The 20500-nt window shown below is 55.3% G+C and overlaps 1 protein-coding gene across 1 annotated transcript in view; it reads left to right on the top strand.

Annotated features, from left to right (window-relative positions):
• DYSF (dysferlin) overlaps positions 1 to 20500 on the top strand; it is a 211045-nt gene that overhangs the window by 171354 nt on the left and 19191 nt on the right. Inside the window, 10 exon segments of the mRNA XM_031949204.1 lie at positions 5907 to 5966; positions 12000 to 12098; positions 12872 to 13000; positions 13390 to 13545; positions 14525 to 14616; positions 16363 to 16533; positions 16692 to 16834; positions 17698 to 17837; positions 18388 to 18476; positions 18790 to 18885. Of these exon segments, the coding sequence (XP_031805064.1) occupies positions 5907 to 5966; positions 12000 to 12098; positions 12872 to 13000; positions 13390 to 13545; positions 14525 to 14616; positions 16363 to 16533; positions 16692 to 16834; positions 17698 to 17837; positions 18388 to 18476; positions 18790 to 18885 (1175 nt within the window).

Here is a 20500-nt window from a genome sequence, read left to right as displayed (position 1 = left end):
AGGAGATCCTCGTATGTGTGAAATCATGGGTCTAGTCCCTTTTATTGTCCCCAACATGTAGCAGTGTTTGGAGTGGCTTGATTAACACAGCACAGTCACCACTGTTTCTGTCATTCAGTTTAAATAATTGAAGACCTACTCTGGGACTGTTAATCCCCACCATTGCCAGCTCCACCATTGTCATCCCTGCCATTGTCATCCCTTAGCATTGTCATCCCCATCATTGCCCTCCCCAACCCCATCATTGCCAATTCCACCATTGCCATCCCCAACCCTACCATTGCCATCCCCATTACTGCCATAACCCCCACTGCTACTGTGACAATCATCACTGCTCTTGCTGCCATTGCTGCTGCTGTCATTATGTTCAGCTCCCCAGCTATGATCACTTCCATGTCCATGTCTATAATCACTGCCGTCCTCATCTCTGCCACCAGAGGCTTTCTCCAGGATGTGCCACAGCAGGAATTTCTCTCACCGAGATCTTTCTGAACCCAGCCAGATGCTTTAAGAGAAGAACGATTGACTTGGACTTTAACCCTATTCTCAAATCTATCAATTGACCAACTGAGCACTTATTGAGCACCGGCTGTGTATCCCTCTGTTAAGAGTGGTGAAGGAAACAAGGGAGGGGCATCTTGATTGTCTTGAAGTATTTCCCAGTCTGGGTATCTCAGAAACGGCCAGAAACAGTTAAGTTCAGCTATTCTGTCAAGGAGCCATCACTGTGAGCTGGAATAGCTGGAGAACGCTTAATGGAAGGAGCCGGTGTCAGCAATGGAGAAAGTTCTCAGGTTAGAAGAGATGGAGAAATGGTTCTTAGAAAAGCATTTGCTATTTCCAAGGTCAAAAACACCCCTGTCTCCTTGAAGGGCAGCATTGCTCAGAGGAAAGAACACTGGATTCAAATCCTGGTCCTGGCAGATACGGGACAAGCCAGATCACTTTGGACATCAGTTTCCAGAGCTGTTAAAGATTGTGTCGATGGAGTGGAATAAAGACGTAGATTATCAGATTTTCAGAAGCCACAGAAGTGGAAAGGAGCACTAGCAGAAAGGGCAGGATCCCCATGGTTTTGAGAAGAGAGCACCTCGAGCTAAATGGAAGAAGATAGGATCGACAAGGGAAAGAGGGCAAGGTCTTTATCTGGATTTTTCGAAAGTAATTTCACAAAATGGAGGGAGACATCAGTAGAATGAAAAGAAGTTTGGGGTTTTAGTGAGTGGCAAACTCAGCAAACTGGTCAGTCAACAAGTATTTTTAAAGTACCTACTATGGGCCGGGCACTGCTTTAGGCTTCAAGGGTATGATAGAAAGAATGGAGCAATCCCTACTCAGTGTGACAGAGTGAACAACAAGCTGACTGAGCTTGGGCTACACTGACAGAGGGTCCCGTTCCAGGAAGATGGTCTTGTGCATCAAGGGCACTGGGGTGCCTCCGGCTCTGGGCTGATCAGACACGTCTGGGGCACTGTGTTCACCTCTGGGAGCCATAAACTGCTGATGAGCTGGAACGTCAGCCAGGGTGGGAAGGAACTTGAGTCTGTGCCATCTGAGGAGCTGTCGGAGCAACGGGGCAGAAGCGTCCACGCTTGCTGCGATCGGTCTGCTTTTCCTGCCCCCTGGGCCCTCTGCTTTCTAGGGTTAGCTCCAGAAGGCATCTTGGTCTGCACCGAGAACCCGAGAATATTTCTAGATCGGGGAGAGTGAACTATTCTCGGCCCATCTTTAATCCCCAGTATCACTATCAGCTTATAGTCGCGTCAGAAGCCACACCATCTCATTTAGGGGGAGCACTGTCAGCATTATCTGCCTGATTCTCTAGTTGATGTCCAGCGCTCGAGTGACTTGGAAGAGTCAAATTCCTGTTTGACTTTGTTCAAAAACGCTGATTTAATTTTATTCGGATTTTGGGTGGATCTTTCGGAAAGGACTTGGGGCTTGTGTAGCACAAAAGGTTCCTATTTCCTTGAGTCCTCATGGGTGAGCTCCATTAACTCCCTTTGGGACAAGGCCCTGTCGGTACTTTGATCATTCGTACCTGGAGAACAGGGCTCAAAGTTTTATCTCCAATTCTTTACTAGGAAAACTTTGATAGAGTAAATTGGGGATTTACCAGCTTTGGTGTTTCCTCCACATTGGTTTGGTTGGTTTTCCTTCTCTGTCCTTAATGCATCTGTATAAGATTGGGAACTTCGGAAGGAAGGGAGAAGGGGAGTAGTAGTTCCTGAAAGGAGACTATGGCTGATATCAGACACACAGAGAGGGACACAGAGAGACAGAGACAGAGAGACAGAGACAGAGAGAGACAGAGAGACAGAGACCCTCAGAGAGGCTTAGAACTTGGGCCTCTTGGGAGTGGGAGGTCCAGACCACCTTGTGTGCCCCTCGATCGCAGCCTGAAATGGGGAAAAGCCCTAGTCATGGAGGCAGAGGACCTGGGTTCGAATCTCACCTTTGACATCGGGCTGCAGATTTTTCCTTTGTTAGTAATGGGATGGTTTCCAGGACTACCCCCAGTTCTAGATCCAGCGGGAGACCCCAGGCACACCGTCGAACTCGGTGCCTCAGTTTCCCCACATATGAAGTGAGGAGCTTGGACTCCCGGTGGTTTCCGAGGTCCCTCCCGGCTCTGGGGCTGAGGTCCTTTGTCCCGAGGGAGGGGATGAAACGCGCCCCCTCCCAGCCCTCCCCGCCGCCACGGAGAGCCAGCCGGAGGCACGCGGGCGGAGATCAGAACCTTCTGTCTCCCGGTGTCCCTGGAACTTTGGGAGCCCGGGGCGGGCCCCGCTGGGGAGCCGGGGGAGGGAGCAGAGGTGGGGCGGGGAGGGAGGCCGGCCCCGCGGCCCGGGGAGCCTTTTGTACGCGGGGACTGCTCTCGGCACCTGGGGAGCCTGGGGGGGGCGGGGCTCGCGGCCCCCGGCCCCTAACTCGGAATAAGCGTCCCAGGTCCGGCCCGGGCGTTCTGGGGAAGGTGGGCCCGAGTGCGCGCCAGGGGGGGCCTTGAAACAGTTGCTACCCTCGGGGAGCTTCTGTTCTAGCCCCCGTAGGGGAGCTTCCCGTGTGGGGCGGGACGGCCCCGAGGTCCCAGCGGGAGGGGGAGGGGGAGGGGCCCCAGGCTGCCTCTGGTCCCCGCCCAGGGGCGTTCGGGCTCTCGGACGGCTCCCGGATGGGACCGCGCAGGCGCTGCTCCTCAGGCCCCGGCCCTCCCCGGGTCCTGAAGGGGTAATTTCGGAGGCTGCCCCGTGCTTAGTTCTATTTCTCTCCTTCCCCTCCGCGCCCGTGACCTTCTCCGCCCGTCTCTGGCCCGCGCCCGCCAGAGTCCGGCCCCCACGCGGAGGCTGCAGGGGGGGAGGGGGGCTGCCAGCTCCGTGGTCCCTGAGTGGGAGGGGGGCCAGACCGCCGGCCTCTGCCGGCCGCCACCCCTGACGGGGACTCCGGCCGTGAGCTCAGGCAGCCGGGCCGTCCCTCCGCTCCCAGCGGCCAAGACCTGGCCGTTCCACAGGCCGGACCACATGCCCTCCCCGGAAAGTGCCCCGGGGTCCCGCCCGCCTCGGGGCCTGAGCTCTGGGAAGCTGTGGGACCCCCTCCCCTCCCCCACCTTCCTGCCCGGGGTCCCAGCTCCGAAGTCACCTTCCCACCCCTGGCCCTGCCTCCCAAGGGCCCCACTGTGAGCGGCCTGGGGGGGGCCTGAAGAAGTTTCTAGCTGGCCATCTGGAGCTGGCAAGTGATGGGGAAGGGCGGACGTAGTGCCAGGAAGGTCTGGATTCGGATCCTGTGTGTGTGACTGTATGAGTGAGTGTGTGAGTGCGTGTGAGTGTGTGTGAGTACATGTGTGAGTGTGTATGTGTGAGTGTGAGCGCATGTGTATGTGTGTGTGTGTGAGTGCATGTGTGTGTGTGTGTGAATGTGTGTGTGTGTGAGTGCATGTTTGTATCTGAGTGCATGTGTATGTGTGAATGTGAGTGCGTGTGTATGTGAGTGCGTATGAGTGTGTGAGTGTGTGTGTGTGAGAGTGAGTGTATGTGACTGAGTGTGTCAGAGTGCGTGTGTGAGTATGAGTGTGAGCACATGTGTGTGTGAGTGAGTGTATGTGACTGAGTGTGTGTCAGAGTGCGTGTGTGAGTATGAGTGTGAGTACATGTGTGAGTGAGTATGTGTGAATGTGAGTGCGTGTGTATGTGTGTGTGAGTGCACGTGTGTATGTGTGAGTGTGTGAGTGCGTGTGTGTGTTTATGTATGAGTGAGTACATGTGTATGTGTGTGAATGTGAGTGCGTGTGTGTGTGTGTGTGAGTGCATGTGTATGTGTGTGAGGGTGTGTGAGTATGTGTGTGAGTGTGTGTGTGAATGTGTGAGTGGGTGTGTATGTGTGAGTGTGAGTGCATGTGTGTGTGAGTGTGTGTGTGTGTGTATGTGTGAGGGTGTGTGAGTGTGTGTGTGAATGTGAGTGGGTGTGTGTATGTGTGAGTGTGAGTGCATGTGTGTGTGAGTGTGTGTGTGTGTGTGTGTGTGAGTGCATGTGTGTATGTGTGAGGGAGACCAGGGGATTAAAGCCCACCCCAGGATCTGGCCGAGTTTCTCCAGGCCCTCCCTGTGGGTGTCTCTCACCAGCCGATGTGCCCTCCCTCTGCCATTTCTGGGCCGATCCCTGTAGGGGACAGAATGTCACGAGTCTCCCGGGAGGCCTCCTCCCCATCGAAGTGTTTGGGGACGAGAGCCGTCCCTTGGCCCTCTTCAGGCTTCTAGCTACAAACGCCGCCCGTGGAGCCGCAGCTTTCCCCGTTGAGGGGTCTTTTTGTTCCAAGGCGTTCTCTGCTCCAGGACGTCCCAGCTGGAGAGGTTGGGGGAGGGCCCCGACCGGGTGCTACAGGGGGAGCAGCCTGCAGGTGGGGGGAGCGCTCCCATGCCCCGGGTGCTGCGTCTGTCAATACATCAGGTCAAGGCGGATTTCATTTCATTGCCGGATGGGAAGCACCAAAGGGGGCCCAAATACTTCCTCTGAGATCTGGCCTCAGTTTCTTCATCTGTAAAATGGGAAGGTCATCTCTGAGGTTCAGCTCTAGGTCGTATCCTCTGAACCGAGAGACGTAGCTAGGAAGTATTGGTGACAGCCGGGTAACGGGTTCAAATCCTGCCTCAGACACGTACTTGCTGTGGGAGCCAGAGTAGGCTACTTAGCTTAGATCTGCCTCAGTTTCTTCATCTGTAAAACAAGGAACAGTCTCACTGGTTTGTGGTGAGGATCAGACAAGATTATGTGTATAAGTCCTTTGCCACCTAAGCTGTTTCAGCCTGTGGGCCATTATTCTATTAGCAGGAATGAGTAAGCCAGCAAACTGAGAACCTCCTGACTTTAGAGGTAGCCGGCGGTACGGGGAGCAGAGTCCTGGACCTAGGGTTCAGATCCGACCTTTGTGGCGTCTACGTGCCTCTGGGGAAATCGCATAGCCTTGGTCTGCCTCAGTTTCCCATCCATAAAATGGGGATAATAATAACCCCAATCAGGGCTGCTTTGAGGATCACGTGCTTAGCACAGTCCTGGCACATAGTAGGTGCTTACTAAATGCTCACTTCCTTCCTTTAAGTCAGTCAGTCAGCAGAAAACGTTTTAAAAGCGTATTTACTGCCGGCGGCTAAGGGGGAGGTTGGAAAGGCAGCCCCGGAGCTCCTGCTCACAGGGAGTGTCCGTCCCAACAGGGAGAACAAGCGTGGGACTGATTTAAGTGCACGTCACGCTGCGCAGTGGGGGAGCGCTCATGGGCTGGGGGGGAGGGACCCACAGGCGGCCCGGGGGGCCTTCGGGGGAGGGGGGAGAGAAGAGGGGGCGGGCCTCCTCCAAGCCTGTCCTGGTCCCCAGGACAGGCCTGTCTAACCCCATCACTAACCTGCCTGTTTAATTTGTAGCTTGCGGACGGTATGATTGGCTCAGCCCCCACTAACTTGAAGTCTTCATCTGGCGTCCATGTAGGTACCGTTAAGCCTTTTTTTTGGTGGGGGTGGGGATGGACGCTCCCTGAGGTCCGAAGGGGCCCAGCCAGCTCTCAGTTATCTGTGCAGGCCCAGAAAGCTCCCGAGGAGGAGCCTTAACGTGGCGGCCGTCTCGGGATCGGTTCTGAGGGTTCTCGGCCCTCGCACATCTGCATCATCGGCAGCACGTCTGTGCCCGTGGCCGCTTTGCCCAGAGGGGTTAGAAGTGACCCGAAACTCTCCCCTCTGAGGCGAGGGGCCTCTCGGATCGGCCGGAACCGGACCTCGGCGCCGGGAAGGCCCTGGTGCTGGCCGAGATGGTCCCTGCGGGGTTGTTTAGCGCCCGGCAGACTGAGAGGGCTTTTCCTCACCCAGCAATTTGTGAGACGAGGGCCAGGCGCTGGTTGGGTGCTGGGCCCAGCCAGACAAAAAGTGAAGTCGCCCTTGGCCAAACTACTAATGCACTAATTTATTAACGCTTCCTTCCCACGGGCCTCTGAGGGGCCAGCACATGTCACAGATCACATGGTACTCATCGGGAAGGCTTAGAAGTGGGGGGAGATAACAGTGAGAAGGGCGCAGGAGCCGGGACTGGGTTCAAATCCTGCCTCGGACATTCCCTGGCTGAATGGACTTGAGGAAGTCCCATCAACCTCTGTCAAGTTCTGTGTCTTGGGGGGAGGGGGAAGAGGGTTCGATGACCTTTCTGGGCAGTCCTTCTCAGTCTCTCCGAGTCTCCCCGGGCATCCGGCAAATGGGGGAAACAGGTTTAGGGTTTTAGCTTTAGGGTCAGAGCCGCTGCTTGGGGGCCTCTCGGATCCTGGCTGGTAATGGAGAGTTGATGGATGGGGACACAGAAGGGAGGAGGAGGGTCCCCGGGAGGGACAGGGATCCCTGGGAGGGACAGGGATCCCCGGCCCCCATCCCCAGCAGCCTAGCCCCACTCCTTGGCAAGCAGGGCAGATGGGCGTCCTCGGTGGCTTCTCAGGGACCGGGGAGGAAACCTTTGGGCAAATTGGACTTTATCAGGGCCCGTTTCTCCTGAGTCCGTTATCTAGGCCCTCGTCAAATCCCGGGAGGTCAGGCCGTTGGAGGGAGGCCCAGGCCCCGGCCCTTGGGCAGCTTCCAGTCTTGTGGAGTAGATGCCTCCTTTGTCCTGGACACCCCCCAGGGGTTGGGGAGAGACGGGATGGAGGGACTTGTGAATGAATCTTAGAATGAGGCAAAATGATGTAAATACTATATAATTACAGAATAATAAAGTTGATGATCATGTATAGGCCCCCTCTTTATAGCCGGAAAAGGCTGTTCATAAAGTACTTTCCTTATAAGGATTGTAGGAGAGACAGATAGTGCTTATCCTTATATATATATGTATCTCCATCCATCCCTCTCTATCTTTCTTTCTATTTATCTACTATCCACCCATCCATCCATCCATCTATCAGCTGTTAAGTGACTTGTCCAGGTCTCAGAGCCATATTTGAACTTGGGGCTGGGGCTTTAAGCACTGGGGCTTCTCGCTGCCCTGTCAGGAGACAAAGTCTGGAAACATAAAAGCACCGACTAGTTCGATGGAAGGAACCACCGCCCCCCTTGTGACTCAGGCAGTTGCTCCCTCTCACTGGGCCTCAGTTTCCCTACCTGTCACATGAAGGACTCCCGGGCTCCGAGGTCCCTTTCCTCCCCAGACCTCGGATGCTGTGACTTGCCTGGAGCTGTCCCAGGGCCAGTGAGTAAGAACACAAGGCTCGGGGGCTGCGGTTTCCCCGAGCCAAGTGTGGAGCTGCCGCCATGGGTTCTTCTGCCCCCCTGAAAACAGCTGATTAGGACCAGCGGGGGGAGCAGCCGGTCAGCGACCTGGATGGGATGGACCGAGGCCGCCCAGGAAGGCTTCCTGGGGAAGGCGGCCGCTCCGCCCTCCTGCTTTTGTCCAGTCTTCCCCAGAAGGGCTCTGGCTGGCCCAGCTGGGATGGGTCTCAGGGGGCATAGATTCAGACCTTACAGGTCACCCCACCCCCTTAGCAAAGGAGGAACTCAGAGCTCACACGGTCTCCTTGTCCCAGCTCCAGAGACAGTGAAGGCTGGGGTCAGGGCCCACCTCATCCTCCCTCCCTTCCCCCGCCATTGGTTGTACCGCAGCGCCCCTTTTCTGGGGGTGGGGGGTAAACAACCACTTCCAACAGCAGCCCTTTGCCCAGTGCTTTTAACCAGGGCCTGGGTTCCGCCTTAGTGCAGGGGGTAGAAGCCTGGGTTTGGGATCAGGAAGATGAGCTCAGTTTGGCCTCAGGCACTTCCTCCCTAGGGGAGCCTGCTTGCCTCAGTTTCCCCCTCTGTAAAATGAGCCGGAGAAGGAAATGGCGAACCCCCCCCCCCGGTGTCTCTTCCAGGGAAACCCCAAGGGGGTCACGAGGAGGGAGGCGGGGTGAGTGAGTGATCCTCAGCCCGGGCCCAGCCTGCAGCGTCCAGGGGGACTGAGGGAAGGGCTTGCCGGTCCATGTGGCCGGTCTTCGGGAGAGCAAGCAGAGCGTCCGAGACCCCGCTGTGAGGCACCCGGCGTTGCCGAGAAGCCGGTTTCCAGCATTTCAGCTGCACCCATGGCTCTTTTAGTCTAGACTTGGGATTGTGTTGGGGGAAGCGAGCCCAGCCGGGACTCCTTCCAGCGATGGATATCTCGGCTAACTGAGTTTGAGAACCACTCAGGGTTCTGAGCCAGCCCTGGGCAGTCCAGGGGCAACAGAAGGGGAGGATTTGAATCCACCCCTTCGCGCCCTTAAGGCTGGTACCAGGGGCCCGTGCTGGACCACCGGCTTCTCCCACGTGGCCTCCACAGCCTCTGCCTGAGCCCCGGGAGGCGGCCAAAGCTCCTTCAATCGGGGGCCGGCTGGCTCGGGGTGCCCCCGCTGCCTATCGGGTCCTGCATTCTGGCCTGGTCTTCCGTGAGTCATCCGTGGCAAATCCAAATTCTCCATCAGATGACAAGTGGTGGGAGGGGGGTGGGGAAGCCGAGCCCGGGGCACATACTTTAGGTCTCCCCCATTCGGGGAGCTGGAGTCCGTGCCGACATCGGATCCCGCTGCTGGAGGCCAGAGCCGGCTTTGGGCGCCTCCCCCTGCCCCAAACATTCTTGTGGTCTCCTTTGGGGGCCCAGCCCTTCTCCCCAGCACACCCAGCAGGGGATGGCTCAGGGTGAGACTGTCTCCTGGCAGGAGCCCCAGACCCCGATGGCGAGAAGCCGGCCCCAACTGCTCACCCTGTTCCCCACCCTGGCTCCTTGGCAAGAGAATTCTAGAGCTTTGGGCTGGGAGGGCCCAGAAAGGGTCATCCTGTCCCTCCCCCTGCCTCTGTGCTTGGTCCACTGATCCCGTCCCAGAGAAGGAACAAGCCCTAGGAAGTCTGGAGGCTCAAAGGAGCCTGGGGGCTCACCGAGGCCCCAGGAGACCAATATTCATCCTGAAGGCAAAGGGTCGGGGGGGGGGCGACCCCCTGAGATTTTTAGCATCGTCCTTGGGAAAAGGCCACGGAATCAGAGAACCCAGCATGGGGAGGGGCTGGTGGCTGCTTCTGCTCCGGGCTGGGCCATGTGAAAGAGGAATTAGCTTTTGTCTGCTTGGCCCTGGAGGACCAGGAGCACCCCCAGGGGCTGCAGGGAGGCAAACTGGGGCGGGGGGGACAGCCAGTATCCTTATCATTGGAGCTAAAAGGCAGCTGGTGGGGGCCCCCCCACGTCTGCACTCCCGGTTGCTGTTGTGGGGTCTCCTTTTTGGGAGGGAGAGGACTGGACGGCCAGGCTCAATGACTGGAGGCCTATGATCCTGGGCCTGAATCTGACCTAAAATCAGGGAGCTGCTGTCGGACAAACCATCCCACTTTCTCGGACATAGCATCTTACGTTTGCCAAACGTGGTGGACAGAGAGAAGAGGCAGGCGGGGAGAAGAGTGAAGGGGGAGGGGATGGGAGGAGGGCCCAGGAAGGCGAGGTGAGCGGCCTGCCTTGTCCCGACCTGCTTTCAGTTCCGTGAGGCTGAGTGGGCAGACTCCCACAATGAGGCTTTACTCTGGACAAGGCGCTGGGGATGCGAGAAATGAGAGAAAAAGCAGATCCTCCCTCCAAGGCATTTGCACTCTGCAGGGAGGGAGATGGGGCTTAAACCCGGCTGTCTGTATTTCCAGAATATTTACACCTGTGCCCAGGGTGCAGTTATTTACAGGAGTTCTGTTGGAAGTTGTCTGGATCGGGTCATTCAGGGAAATGATCACAGTGACCATTGTTGACCCAGGGTGGAAATCACTGACTGTCCCTGGGGATGTAGACAGACACTTGTGGGATCAAAGGAGTGTCCAGTTACGGGCCTGTGTGGTTCTGCTGGCCCCTGTGTGTGTGTGTGTGTCTACATACGTGTGTGTACGTGTGCACGGGCAGCCATGGCTACTTAGCGCTGACCTTGGGGGCGGGGACGTGTGTATTTTGGGGTTTGGCAGCTGTTAACAAGACGTACGTGCACGTGCAACGTTCTACCCCCACACACATGTAGTTACAATACATGCAGTAAATGCAGGTACATAGAAATTCACAATGTATGTGTATGGATGTGCAGTGACATATGCACTCATGCATATACACGTGTGCACATAAATGTGTCTATATGTCTATATAAATATGGTCTATAGTTAAGTATATATACATAAATTATATATGTATATAAAGAATATTTTGTTAATTTTACTTAGAAGTATTTTAAATAGATATTTAAATAAATGCAAAATCATATTTAAATAAATATATGAACATTGCATATTTATTATATATAAATATAAAAATTTATAATTTTTATTCATTTACAAACAATGTTTACCTGTGAATATATAAATTGTTGTATAGATATATTTATGTATATGCATTTATACACATCCATCCATATACAATCTGTGTGTGAGCCTGAGTCTGATTTCCACTTCTACTTGATAATGGAAATTGGGCTTTAGCTTTTCCCTTGGGGATGTGGAGCAGGCAGGGAGGGGGGCTAAAAAGGATGGTGGAGGGGAGATGAGGAGATGGGCCAGCCTACCACTCCCTGGAGTTTCCCTCTTTCCAGCTCATCAGGCTACCCCCATTTTAGATCCAGATCAGAAAACTTCCCAGTTTTCCCTAAAACCTCGGGCTCCTGGAGGGGGGGACTGTGTGCTCTGGATTTCTCCACACGTCTGTCCACACGTGTTTCTGTCTGCGGGCACTGAGCTTTGGTGCATGTTTGTAACTGGCGCTTGACCCCAAAGCTGCAGTGACGTGGGGGCAGGTCAGATTCACCCCCCAGACCCGATCTAACCGCCTCTTGTTTCTTTGGTGCTGCAGAAGATCCTCCTGGTGAGTGGGGCAGACGGAGCTTCTCCAAGTAGCCTTCCCTCCCTGCCCGCCCTCTTTTCCTGGGAGGTCCCCGCTGGCAGCCACCTTTTCTATTCGTGGGCTCATTGGTCCTCCCGGCGTTCCCAGTCCTTAAAGTGAATGTGATCTTGGGAATTCTGGGGATCAGCTTGAAGAAGATCCTGAAACGTCTAGGCAGTTGTGTAGGATTTATCATCTGCCAGTGTCATATTTGCGAACTCACTTTTATCTGATTCAGTTCCTCATCTGCAAAGAGAAGCTCACTGGTTGTAGGGATCGCTTCCCCTGCCCGGCTTAGCCCGGCACTGGCCTGAAGGGGCTGCGGAAAGGCCGGGGGCTCCGTCTCAGGCTAAGCCCTTCGTGAGGCTCTGAATCATGACCACAGCCAATATGGCGCTGGGAAACATAGGCTGGGACTGCTTGGATAGAATGTGGCGGGGGAGTCTGGGGGCTCCAGGGGGCTGTTAGGGGGCTGAGAAGACCTGGAAGCGTAGGGTCACTTATTGGGACTCTGAGGCCAACAAAGTCTGCAATGGGTCATGCAGGGAGGGTGAGCAGTCGGGACAGGACCCAAGCCTCAGCTCGCCATGTTCTTTGTCCTGAACCATCTGCTCTCTCCCCGACCCCCAACCTGACCCCCTGTTCAGGAGGAGGAGTTTGTTGATTGGTGGAGTAAATTCTACGCCTCAACGGGAGAGAACGAAAAATGCAGAATCTACCTGGAGAAGGGGTTCGACACCCTGCAGGTGAGCGCCTCACGGTGGCCCCACCGGAGCTCGTTCGGGGCTCAGCTAGTGAGGGGGAGTAAGTGATGAAGGAGACACAGCCTCTGCCCTGGGGAATCCTGGAGTCTAGTCGGAGGGTGGGAAATCTTCACACTCACAAGGTAATTGGGGTCAGAACAATGGAAGAAGAGGAAGGGGTTTGGGCCAAGAGTTGTGGGTTATCCCGGGATCTCAGAGGAGCCTCCACGTGATTCTCGGAGCCGGCACCCTGGGCCAGGCTGCCCCCAGCCTCTTCCTGGTGGCCCAAAGGGAAAGGAGCTCACCATCCGGCTGCCCCAGTGTCAGGGAGCTCTGGGTTACTCCGAGTCCAAAGCAGAGGTCGCCACGGGGAGGGCTGATGGACTCCTGGAAGAGCCGGGGCTTGGCTGGGACCACGAGGAGTGGGCAGCGTTTGGGTGCAGGGAGTGGATGGGTTTCACTCTAGGCTCCAAGCACCTCCAACCACGCAGTTTTCAAAGCTCCTAAAGCCTCATCAAAGTCAGCCTGAGCTTTGTATTCATTTAATATTGTTGTGTTCTATAATTCGAATAGCTCCTTATTCTCTATTCTACTCTATTCCTCAGCCACACGGAACTAACACTCTGCCCTCTGCCTCTCCTCCCTCTTCCATCTTTCTCTCTTTGTTCCTTCCTGTTTCTCACATTTCCTTCCTGCTTCATACTCCCTGATCTCCTCTCTTCCCTTTCTGTCCCTTCCCCCACCTTCTCCCCTTTTGTACCCGCCACATTTGGCAGGTGTATGAGACCGAGCTGGAGAACGTGGAAGGCTTTGAAGGTCTATCCGATTTTTGTAACACCTTCAAACTGTATCGGGGGAAGACCCAGGAAGAGATAGAGGACCCGTCTGTAATCGGGGAGTTCAAGGTAAGGAGGCCCTGGTGGGCCCCTCAACCCTGGGATCTGCAGTCGGTGGTGAAGGGACCAAGAACTGAGTATATTTTATATTATGGGGGTTTCTGGTCTCACGGGGAAGAATAAATGCACAGAATAGATGTCACCGACTGATGGTGATGGAGATGGATCAGTGAAGGAAGGAATGAGGAGGAAGGTGATGATGATGATGGCTTTGGCAATAATGGGGGGGGGGCTGAGAGGATGGCCCTGCTGGGGGTAGCCATAGTGGTGGGAAGGGAGATAGTCATGGTAACGTTGCCGAACTCAGTGGCATGTCTAGTGAGAGGCAGGGGCTGGCAAACAGGTGACGGGGAGGATGCTGATGGTGCTGATGGGGGCTACCCCCGGTCTCTTTGCAGGGACTGTTCAAAATCTACCCCCTCCCGGATGACCCGGCTGTCCCCTTGCCCCCGAGGCAGTTTCACCAGCTGCCCGCCCAGGGACCCCAGGAGTGTCTCGTCCGTGTTTACATCATCCGAGCTTTTGGCCTGCAGCCCAAGGACCCCAACGGAAAGGTACCTCACAGTCCCGTGTTCCCCATCATGAGCAGGGTGTTGTGCTAAAGGGCAATGGGATTCGGCTCTTGCTGACCCGTGAGGAGCCTGGCTGGTGGCCAGGCCAGGTCGGAAGGAGGAGACTCCATCGGCGAGAGCTTCCTGGAGGAGGTGGCCTTTCAGCCGCACCGGGAAGCATGCACAAGTTGGGGGGATTGGGATCATTCTGAGAGGAGACTGGTATAAGCAAGTAGCACATGCGGGGGGTGGGAGAATCCCAGCTAGACACACGGCAGCCTGGCCCTTACCCCCAAGTTCCGTCATGAACATTTTCCAGCAGCATGAGCCCAAATGAGTGAGTTGCCTCACCTTCCTGCTTTGCAAAAGTTAAAACATAATCACGCATCAGCCGCTATCCAGAAACGTTGAGCAGAGGGGTCTGACCTTGAAAAGGCAATCAGCCTAATGGACAAAGCTGTGGGCCGGGCCAGGGAGGCCCGAGTTAGAATCCTGCCCCATCCGCTTGCTCGCTCTGGTCTCTGCTTTTCTCAGCCTTCGTTTCCCCATGTGTAGAAAAGAGAATAGTAGGAATAATGTTTATCCCCAGGGTGTTGAGTTGGGGTGATGCGTACTGCAGACTTTAAGGTGTTACATAAGTGAGAAGGCCGGGTCAGCCCCTGGAGGCCTTAGAATCAGCCAGAGGCGGGATAAGCAAAAGTCCTCGGTCTTTATTCTTGGTCTTTAGGGGGAGAAGGAAGGGGACAGTAAAAAGGAGAGGGCTCCTCGGAGGACGGCTGGTCCCACTCTCTGGTCTTACAGAGCAGGAAACGGAGGCCCCGAGAGCTTCCAGGGTTGTCCGAGGTCACCCAGAGGTAGAATTTGAATCCAGAGCCTGTGACTCAGAGGCAGTGCTTTCCCCTGATACTGCAATACTTAAGAGGAATTTCCAAGACGCATTGGATAATCCAGCACAGTTGCTTTTATCTCTCCCGTCCCCTAGTGTGACCCTTACATCAAGATTTCCGTGGGGAAAAAATCAGTGAATGACCAGGAAAACTACGTTCCCTGCACTCTGGAACCTGTGTTTGGGAAGTAAGTGAAGAGCCTTGGAGCTGCACAGGATGAGGTGGGAGCGGGGGTGGCGGACTGGGGGCCGCCTTGGGGGGGGAACCCAAGCTAGAGGCAGGGATGCTGGGGGGCTGCTGGGGGAGAGGGCCGGGAGACACCACCGAGGCGCTTACATGGTCATGTCCATGTCCTTACTGTGTCCCCTAGGACGACGCTGGGCACATAGTAGGTCTTTCATTTATTTATTTATTTATTTTTGGGTTTTATTTTATTTATTTATTTATTTTTTTTTAATTTAATAGCCTTTTATTTACAGGATATATACATGGGTAACTTTACAGCATTAACAATTGCCAAACCTCTTGTTCCAATTTTTCACCTCTTACCCCTACCCCCACCCCCTCCCCTAAATGGCAGGATGACCAGTAGATGTTAAATATATTAAAATATAACTTAGATACACAATAAGTATACATGACCAAAACATTATTTTGCTGTACGAAAAGAATCAGTCTCTGAATTATTGTACAATTAGCTTGTGAAGGAAATCAAAAATACAGGTGTGCATAAATATAGGGATTGGGAATTCAATGTAATGGTTTTTAGTCATCTCCCAGAGTTCTTTTTCTGGCATAGTAGGTCTTTTAGCAATGCTTCTTAAACCCTGTTGAGTTTCTAAGTCTTTTCATGCCCAGGAGTTGGAAAGAGTCAAGGTCTGGGTGGTGGGCTCCCCCAGAGAGGAGGCAAAGCACTTGTCGCCAGGAGAAAGAGGGGGGACAAAGGGCCGGACTCATTGCTGCCTAATTCTGTGTTGGGGAAAGTCACAGAAAACGTGCCTTCTGACTGGCTTTTCAAGGCAAATTCAGGCGTGTGCATGTATGTGTGTGCGTGCGTGTGTGTGTGTGTGTGTGTGTGTGCGTGCGTGTATGTGTACGTATGTGTACCTGTCTATAAATAGCTCAGGTGACAGAGACCGAGGGGCACAAAGAGATCGTGCTGGTGTGGGGACATCACAGAGGAAGAGCCATCTTTTAAAAATGATTCTAACTACTTATTTTTGCTCCTTGATGCTCGGTTGGTTGATTCTCCCCTGGTGGCCGCAGGTGCTGCTGCTGCCACACTCAAAAGTTGGTTAGCATTGGATCCGAGCTCTGGTTGCCCTTGCCTTGTGATTGTTCTGCTAAGAGCAAGGGCTTCTCCTGCTTCCTTTTCTCCACTCGTCAGCAGACTGTGGCCAGGCCTTTTCCCAAAGCAGAACCTAAGTCTGTCACTCATTCACCAGCCCAGATGAAGGAGAAACTTCTGCTGCCATCCATCCTCTGCCCATCCCCCCATCCTCTGCCCACCTACCCATCCAACCATTCATTCATCCATCCTCTGCCCGTCCCCCCATCCATCCATTAATTCATCCATCCACTCACCCACCATTCATTCATCTCACCCATTAATCAGTCCATCCATCCCTTCCCATGTTCCTTCATGCCTTCACATGTTCATCTGTAAGTCCCTGCTTCCCTTTACTCACTCACGGAACCATAACCGTGGGGCCGCGCTCAGCGAGGACAAGGCTGCACTGTGGGAGAGACGGGGGGGGGTGTCTTGGTGCTTGTGCTCAGGGAGCCCCGTGTGGGGCACTAGGGTGGCTGCCCGTGCTGGAGGGGAGGTTCATTTGGGGCCAGAGCCGAAGGCCTCCGGCGGGGGGAGGGGTGGCAGTCCCTTGGTTCCTCCGGCCCAACGACAGGGGCCCCCCTGACTCTCTCTCCCCTGCAGGATGTTCGAGCTGACCTGCACGCTGCCTCTGGAGAAGGACCTCAGGGTCATGCTGTATGACTATGACCTCCTCTCTAAGGATGAGAAGATTGGGGAGACGGTCATTGACTTGGAGAACCGGTTCCTGTCCAAGTTTGGGGCACGATGTGGCCTCCCCCAGACCTACTGCATGTAAGTGCCGAGGGCACTTCTCCTGGGCCTGTCTGTCACAGCTGCGGGGGCAGAGCCCCCCATGAGGGCAGGGTGAAGCTCGGGTCCATGTGCACGCGTGTCCCGTCTGCCCTGGCCTCGTCTCTGAGGGGTCTCCTGTTGCCTCTGCTTGGTCTTAGCTCGGGCCCGAACCAGTGGCGAGACCAGCTGCGTCCCACTCAGCTCCTGCATCTCTTCTGCCAGCAGAACAAGGCCAAAGCCCCTGTGTACCACCAGGACCGGGTGGTCTTCCAGGATACCGAGGTCACCCTTGAGGACATCGGTGAGCCACGGCCCCCCCGCCCGGCCGGTGGCTAACTGACCACCCTGTGGGGGAGGGACAGGGCCCCCACTCTCTGACTTGGGGCTGGGGTGGAAAGAGCTCTTGCCCAGGAGCAAGAGGTCCGGGTCCAGATCTTGGTTCCGCCCCAAACTAGCTGAGCTGAGAATGGGTCTGGTGATCTCCTCACCCCGCCTGAGGCTCTAGGTTTCCTGGCCCAGACGGGGTTTTCTTGGCAGGGAGAGTGGCCGGTTGGCCATTTCCTTCTCCAACTCCTCTGACAGATGGGGAAACTGAGGCACACAGGGTTAGTGGCCCACAGGGTCACAGCAGGGTCACAGCCAGTGTCTGAGGCCGGATTCAGATTCACGAAGCCGAGCCTTCTGACTCTGGGCCCCGCAGTGCACCCACTGCCCCACGGGGCGACCCTAGGAGGGAATGAGGCCCTTCCTTTCCCCAAGCACAGTTTGCTCACCTGAGGAAAGGAGGGTTTGGTCTGGCCTGATGGCCGAGGTCCAGGCCCAGGGCTCGGGGGCCAGGGGGGCTCCCTGGAGGAAGCAGAGCTTAAATAAGGCCCCGGAGGACGGACCCGGGAGGTGGGAGGGGAGAGAACAAGGAGGGCATCTGCCCCAGAAGCAGAACCTTGAAAGGGCGCCGGCTCTGATGGTTGAGCCCCAGGCAGTGTCTGGCGGGGCAGGGGGTTCCTGTGCTTGGGATTTTGCGGCCCCTTTCCACGTAACGTCTGGGGTTTTCCGGAGGCCTCGCCAGGCCCCTCGGTCACGTGGGTGAGGGTCACCTGCCTGCCCAGGCCCAAGCTGGCCCAGCTCCTTGCTGATCCCGCACCGGCATTTTTCTTTTGGGGTCAGAGAATGGCAAGGTGGCAAATCCCCACTTGGGCCCGGTGGAGGAGCGGCTGGCGCTGGCGGTACTGAGGCAGCAGGGCCTGGTCCCGGAGCACGTGGAGAGCCGGTCCCTCTACAGCCCCCTGCAGCCGGACATCGAGCAGGTGGGACAGCCAAGGGCCCCCCAGCTCCCCCTCCTCCGGACCGTCCTGCTGGGCTTCCCATGGAGCGGAGCATCTCCTGGGGGGGGGGGGAGGGGCGCTGTGCCCTGCCCCCGACTGTCCAAGACGGGCTTGGGGAGCCGTCATGGTCAGGGGCCCAGGGCCTGGGGCGGCTTAGAATGTTGCTTTGGGACACTTCTTGCCTTAATCCAAGTGCCCTGTGGCGGGGAGCCCACCCTCTCCTGGGACAGGATTTTCTTCCTTTCCTGGAACTGCCCTTGTCAGAAAATTCTCCATGTCTGAGGGAAGGCGGGGTGTGGGGGGGGCTCTGAGGGGAGTTCTGGGGTTAGGAAATCGGGGTGTGAGGAGAGTCGGCCCCGGGGCAGTGGGAAGCCAGAGCAGAGCAGGTCTGAGGGGACACGTTGGGGGGGGGCTGCTGAGGGGACACCCAGGGAGGGGCTGCTGAGGGGACACCCAGGGAGGGGCTGCTGAGGGGACACGGAGGCAGGGGCTGCCAAGGCATTCTGATTTCACGGGTCAACTCTCTCCACAGGGGAAGCTACAAATGTGGATTGACTTATTCCCAAAGGCCCTTGGGACGCCCGGACCTCCCTTCAAAATTACTCCTCGCAAAGCCAAGAGGTGACTTTCTGTTGGAGCCGCACCCCGAGGGCTTTGTCTGGGCCGAGCGCTGTCTGTCCGGTGCTTTGTTTCAGTTCAGAAATTCATGGAGATCTGGGGTTGGGGTCACCTTGAGGCTGGGGACAGGGTGTAATTCTGGGAACTCTGGGGACACACGGGGGCTGGTCTTTGGCCGGCATTTGGAGCATTTTTCTGGGAAAAGTTGAGCTCCTGGGAGGCAAGAAACCCAGGGCCCTGAGCTCTGCGAGTTCGGGGTCCCCCATGACTTCCCCTTCCTTCTGCCGTGACTTCTGCGCCTTCCTGTTCTCCCCAGGTTTCTCCTGCGATGTATCATTTGGAACACCAAAGATGTCATCTTGGATGACGTCAGCATCACCGGGGAGAAGATGAGTGATATCTATGTCAAAGGGTAGGAACTGCCCTGGGGTCCCTTAATTCCCTTCACCACCATCACAAACGAGCATTTATTAAGTGCTTACTGTATGCACGTTAGGTAGATATAAAGAACAACATAAACATGGCCTGTGCCATCAAGGAGACACAGATGTGAGGCTGCTCTGGAGGGCCTCCAGGCCGGGCCCAGCTTTCTCTGCACGGCTGTTTCCTTATCGGAAGCCCAGCAGGTTAGATCGGTCCGGTTTCTCAGTCCGGTTCTGATGTTCTGGGGGCCAGGAGCTATGCAGTGCATGGAGAAGACTGAAATAAGCTAAGGGGATTTGGGGCCATTTGGTGTTTGTCAATGGAAAATAATGCATTTAAATCTCAGCTAGAATAAATGAAAATCCTGACCCCCTGTCTGTGAGGGGCAAACATAGCCCCTGACCTTAGGGAACCCTTAATATGATGAGGGAAGGGGTGACCTGCACTTCCCTGTCCTCAGAGACTCCCTGGTCTGGTAGAAAAGATCCCTACACCACATCCTCAGGGATCTCCTGGTTGGAAGGGGATCCCCCCATTCTTAGGGATCCCCTGGTCTGGTAGGGAAAATCTCAGCCCCCATACTCAGGGACTTCCTGATTTGATGGAGAAGCCCTTGTTCTTAGGGATCCCCTGGTCTGGTAGGGAAGATCCTCCAGCTCCTATCTTCAGGGATCCCCAGTCTGGTAGGGAAAATAGCTCCCATACTTTGGGATCTCCTGGTTGATGGAGAAGCCCCTGTTCTTAGGGATCCCCTGGTCTGGTAGGGAAGACCACCACTCCCTAGCCTCAGGGATCCCCTTTTCTGATGGTGAAAATCCCCATCCCCCGTCCTCAGGAAGCCTTTTGCTGATGGAGGAGACAAGCCCTTCTGTGGAACTCCCATAATGTCTTTCCCTGCAGGTTTTCCGTGTCCCCCTCTCTGGGAAGGAGGGGAGCAGTCTAAATGAGGTAGTTTTATTTTAAAGAGCTCAGGAAATGAAAGAAATTGAGAATTCCAGCAGCTTGTCCCTTCCTGTTAGCGGCTTTTATGTTTATGACACGTTCTCTTAGGCCGGTGGCCAGTGAAGAATTCTTTCCCCTTCGGGAGCCCCCTCACTTGCTGGAGGCCCTTTTTGTCCTCGGTGTGTCCCACAGACTGTGAGAAGCATTCAGTGAGTCTGCCCGCCGAGGCCCAATCCGACTAGCGGACCCTCCGTCAAGTCCATCTCTTGTGAGAAATCCAAAATGTACATGAAAGATCCAGTAACTGAGGGAGAGGGAATAAGCTGCTCAGAAGGAATCTTTCTTTACACGTGTCCAATAGGGGCTTAGAACTTGGGAGGTTAGAACAAAAGTCCTGAGCAGGAGGAGAACCTAGAACCAGAAAAGAAAACAGAATGTTCGAATGGAGGACTTAGAATTTTGCCTTCAAGTCCCTTCTGGTCCAATCTCCTCATTTGACAGATGAGGAAATGGTACCCAGAGAAGTTAATGGAAAATGGCAGACTTGGAAGTCGAGCCTTGGTTCTCAGTCTGCATCCATTGCTCTTGCCCCGGATGGAGGGTCCCGTGGGATGGATGATGGGGTTCCTCACAGCCCAGAGCCGATGGCCTTGTGGGTAGCA

This window comes from Sarcophilus harrisii, chromosome 2 (genome assembly GCF_902635505.1).
Source record: "Sarcophilus harrisii chromosome 2, mSarHar1.11, whole genome shotgun sequence".
In the NCBI taxonomy this organism is placed as follows: Eukaryota; Metazoa; Chordata; class Mammalia; order Dasyuromorphia; family Dasyuridae; genus Sarcophilus; species Sarcophilus harrisii.
The sequence above is the reverse complement of the archived record's forward strand: the minus strand, read 5'-3'. Positions and strand labels throughout refer to the sequence as shown.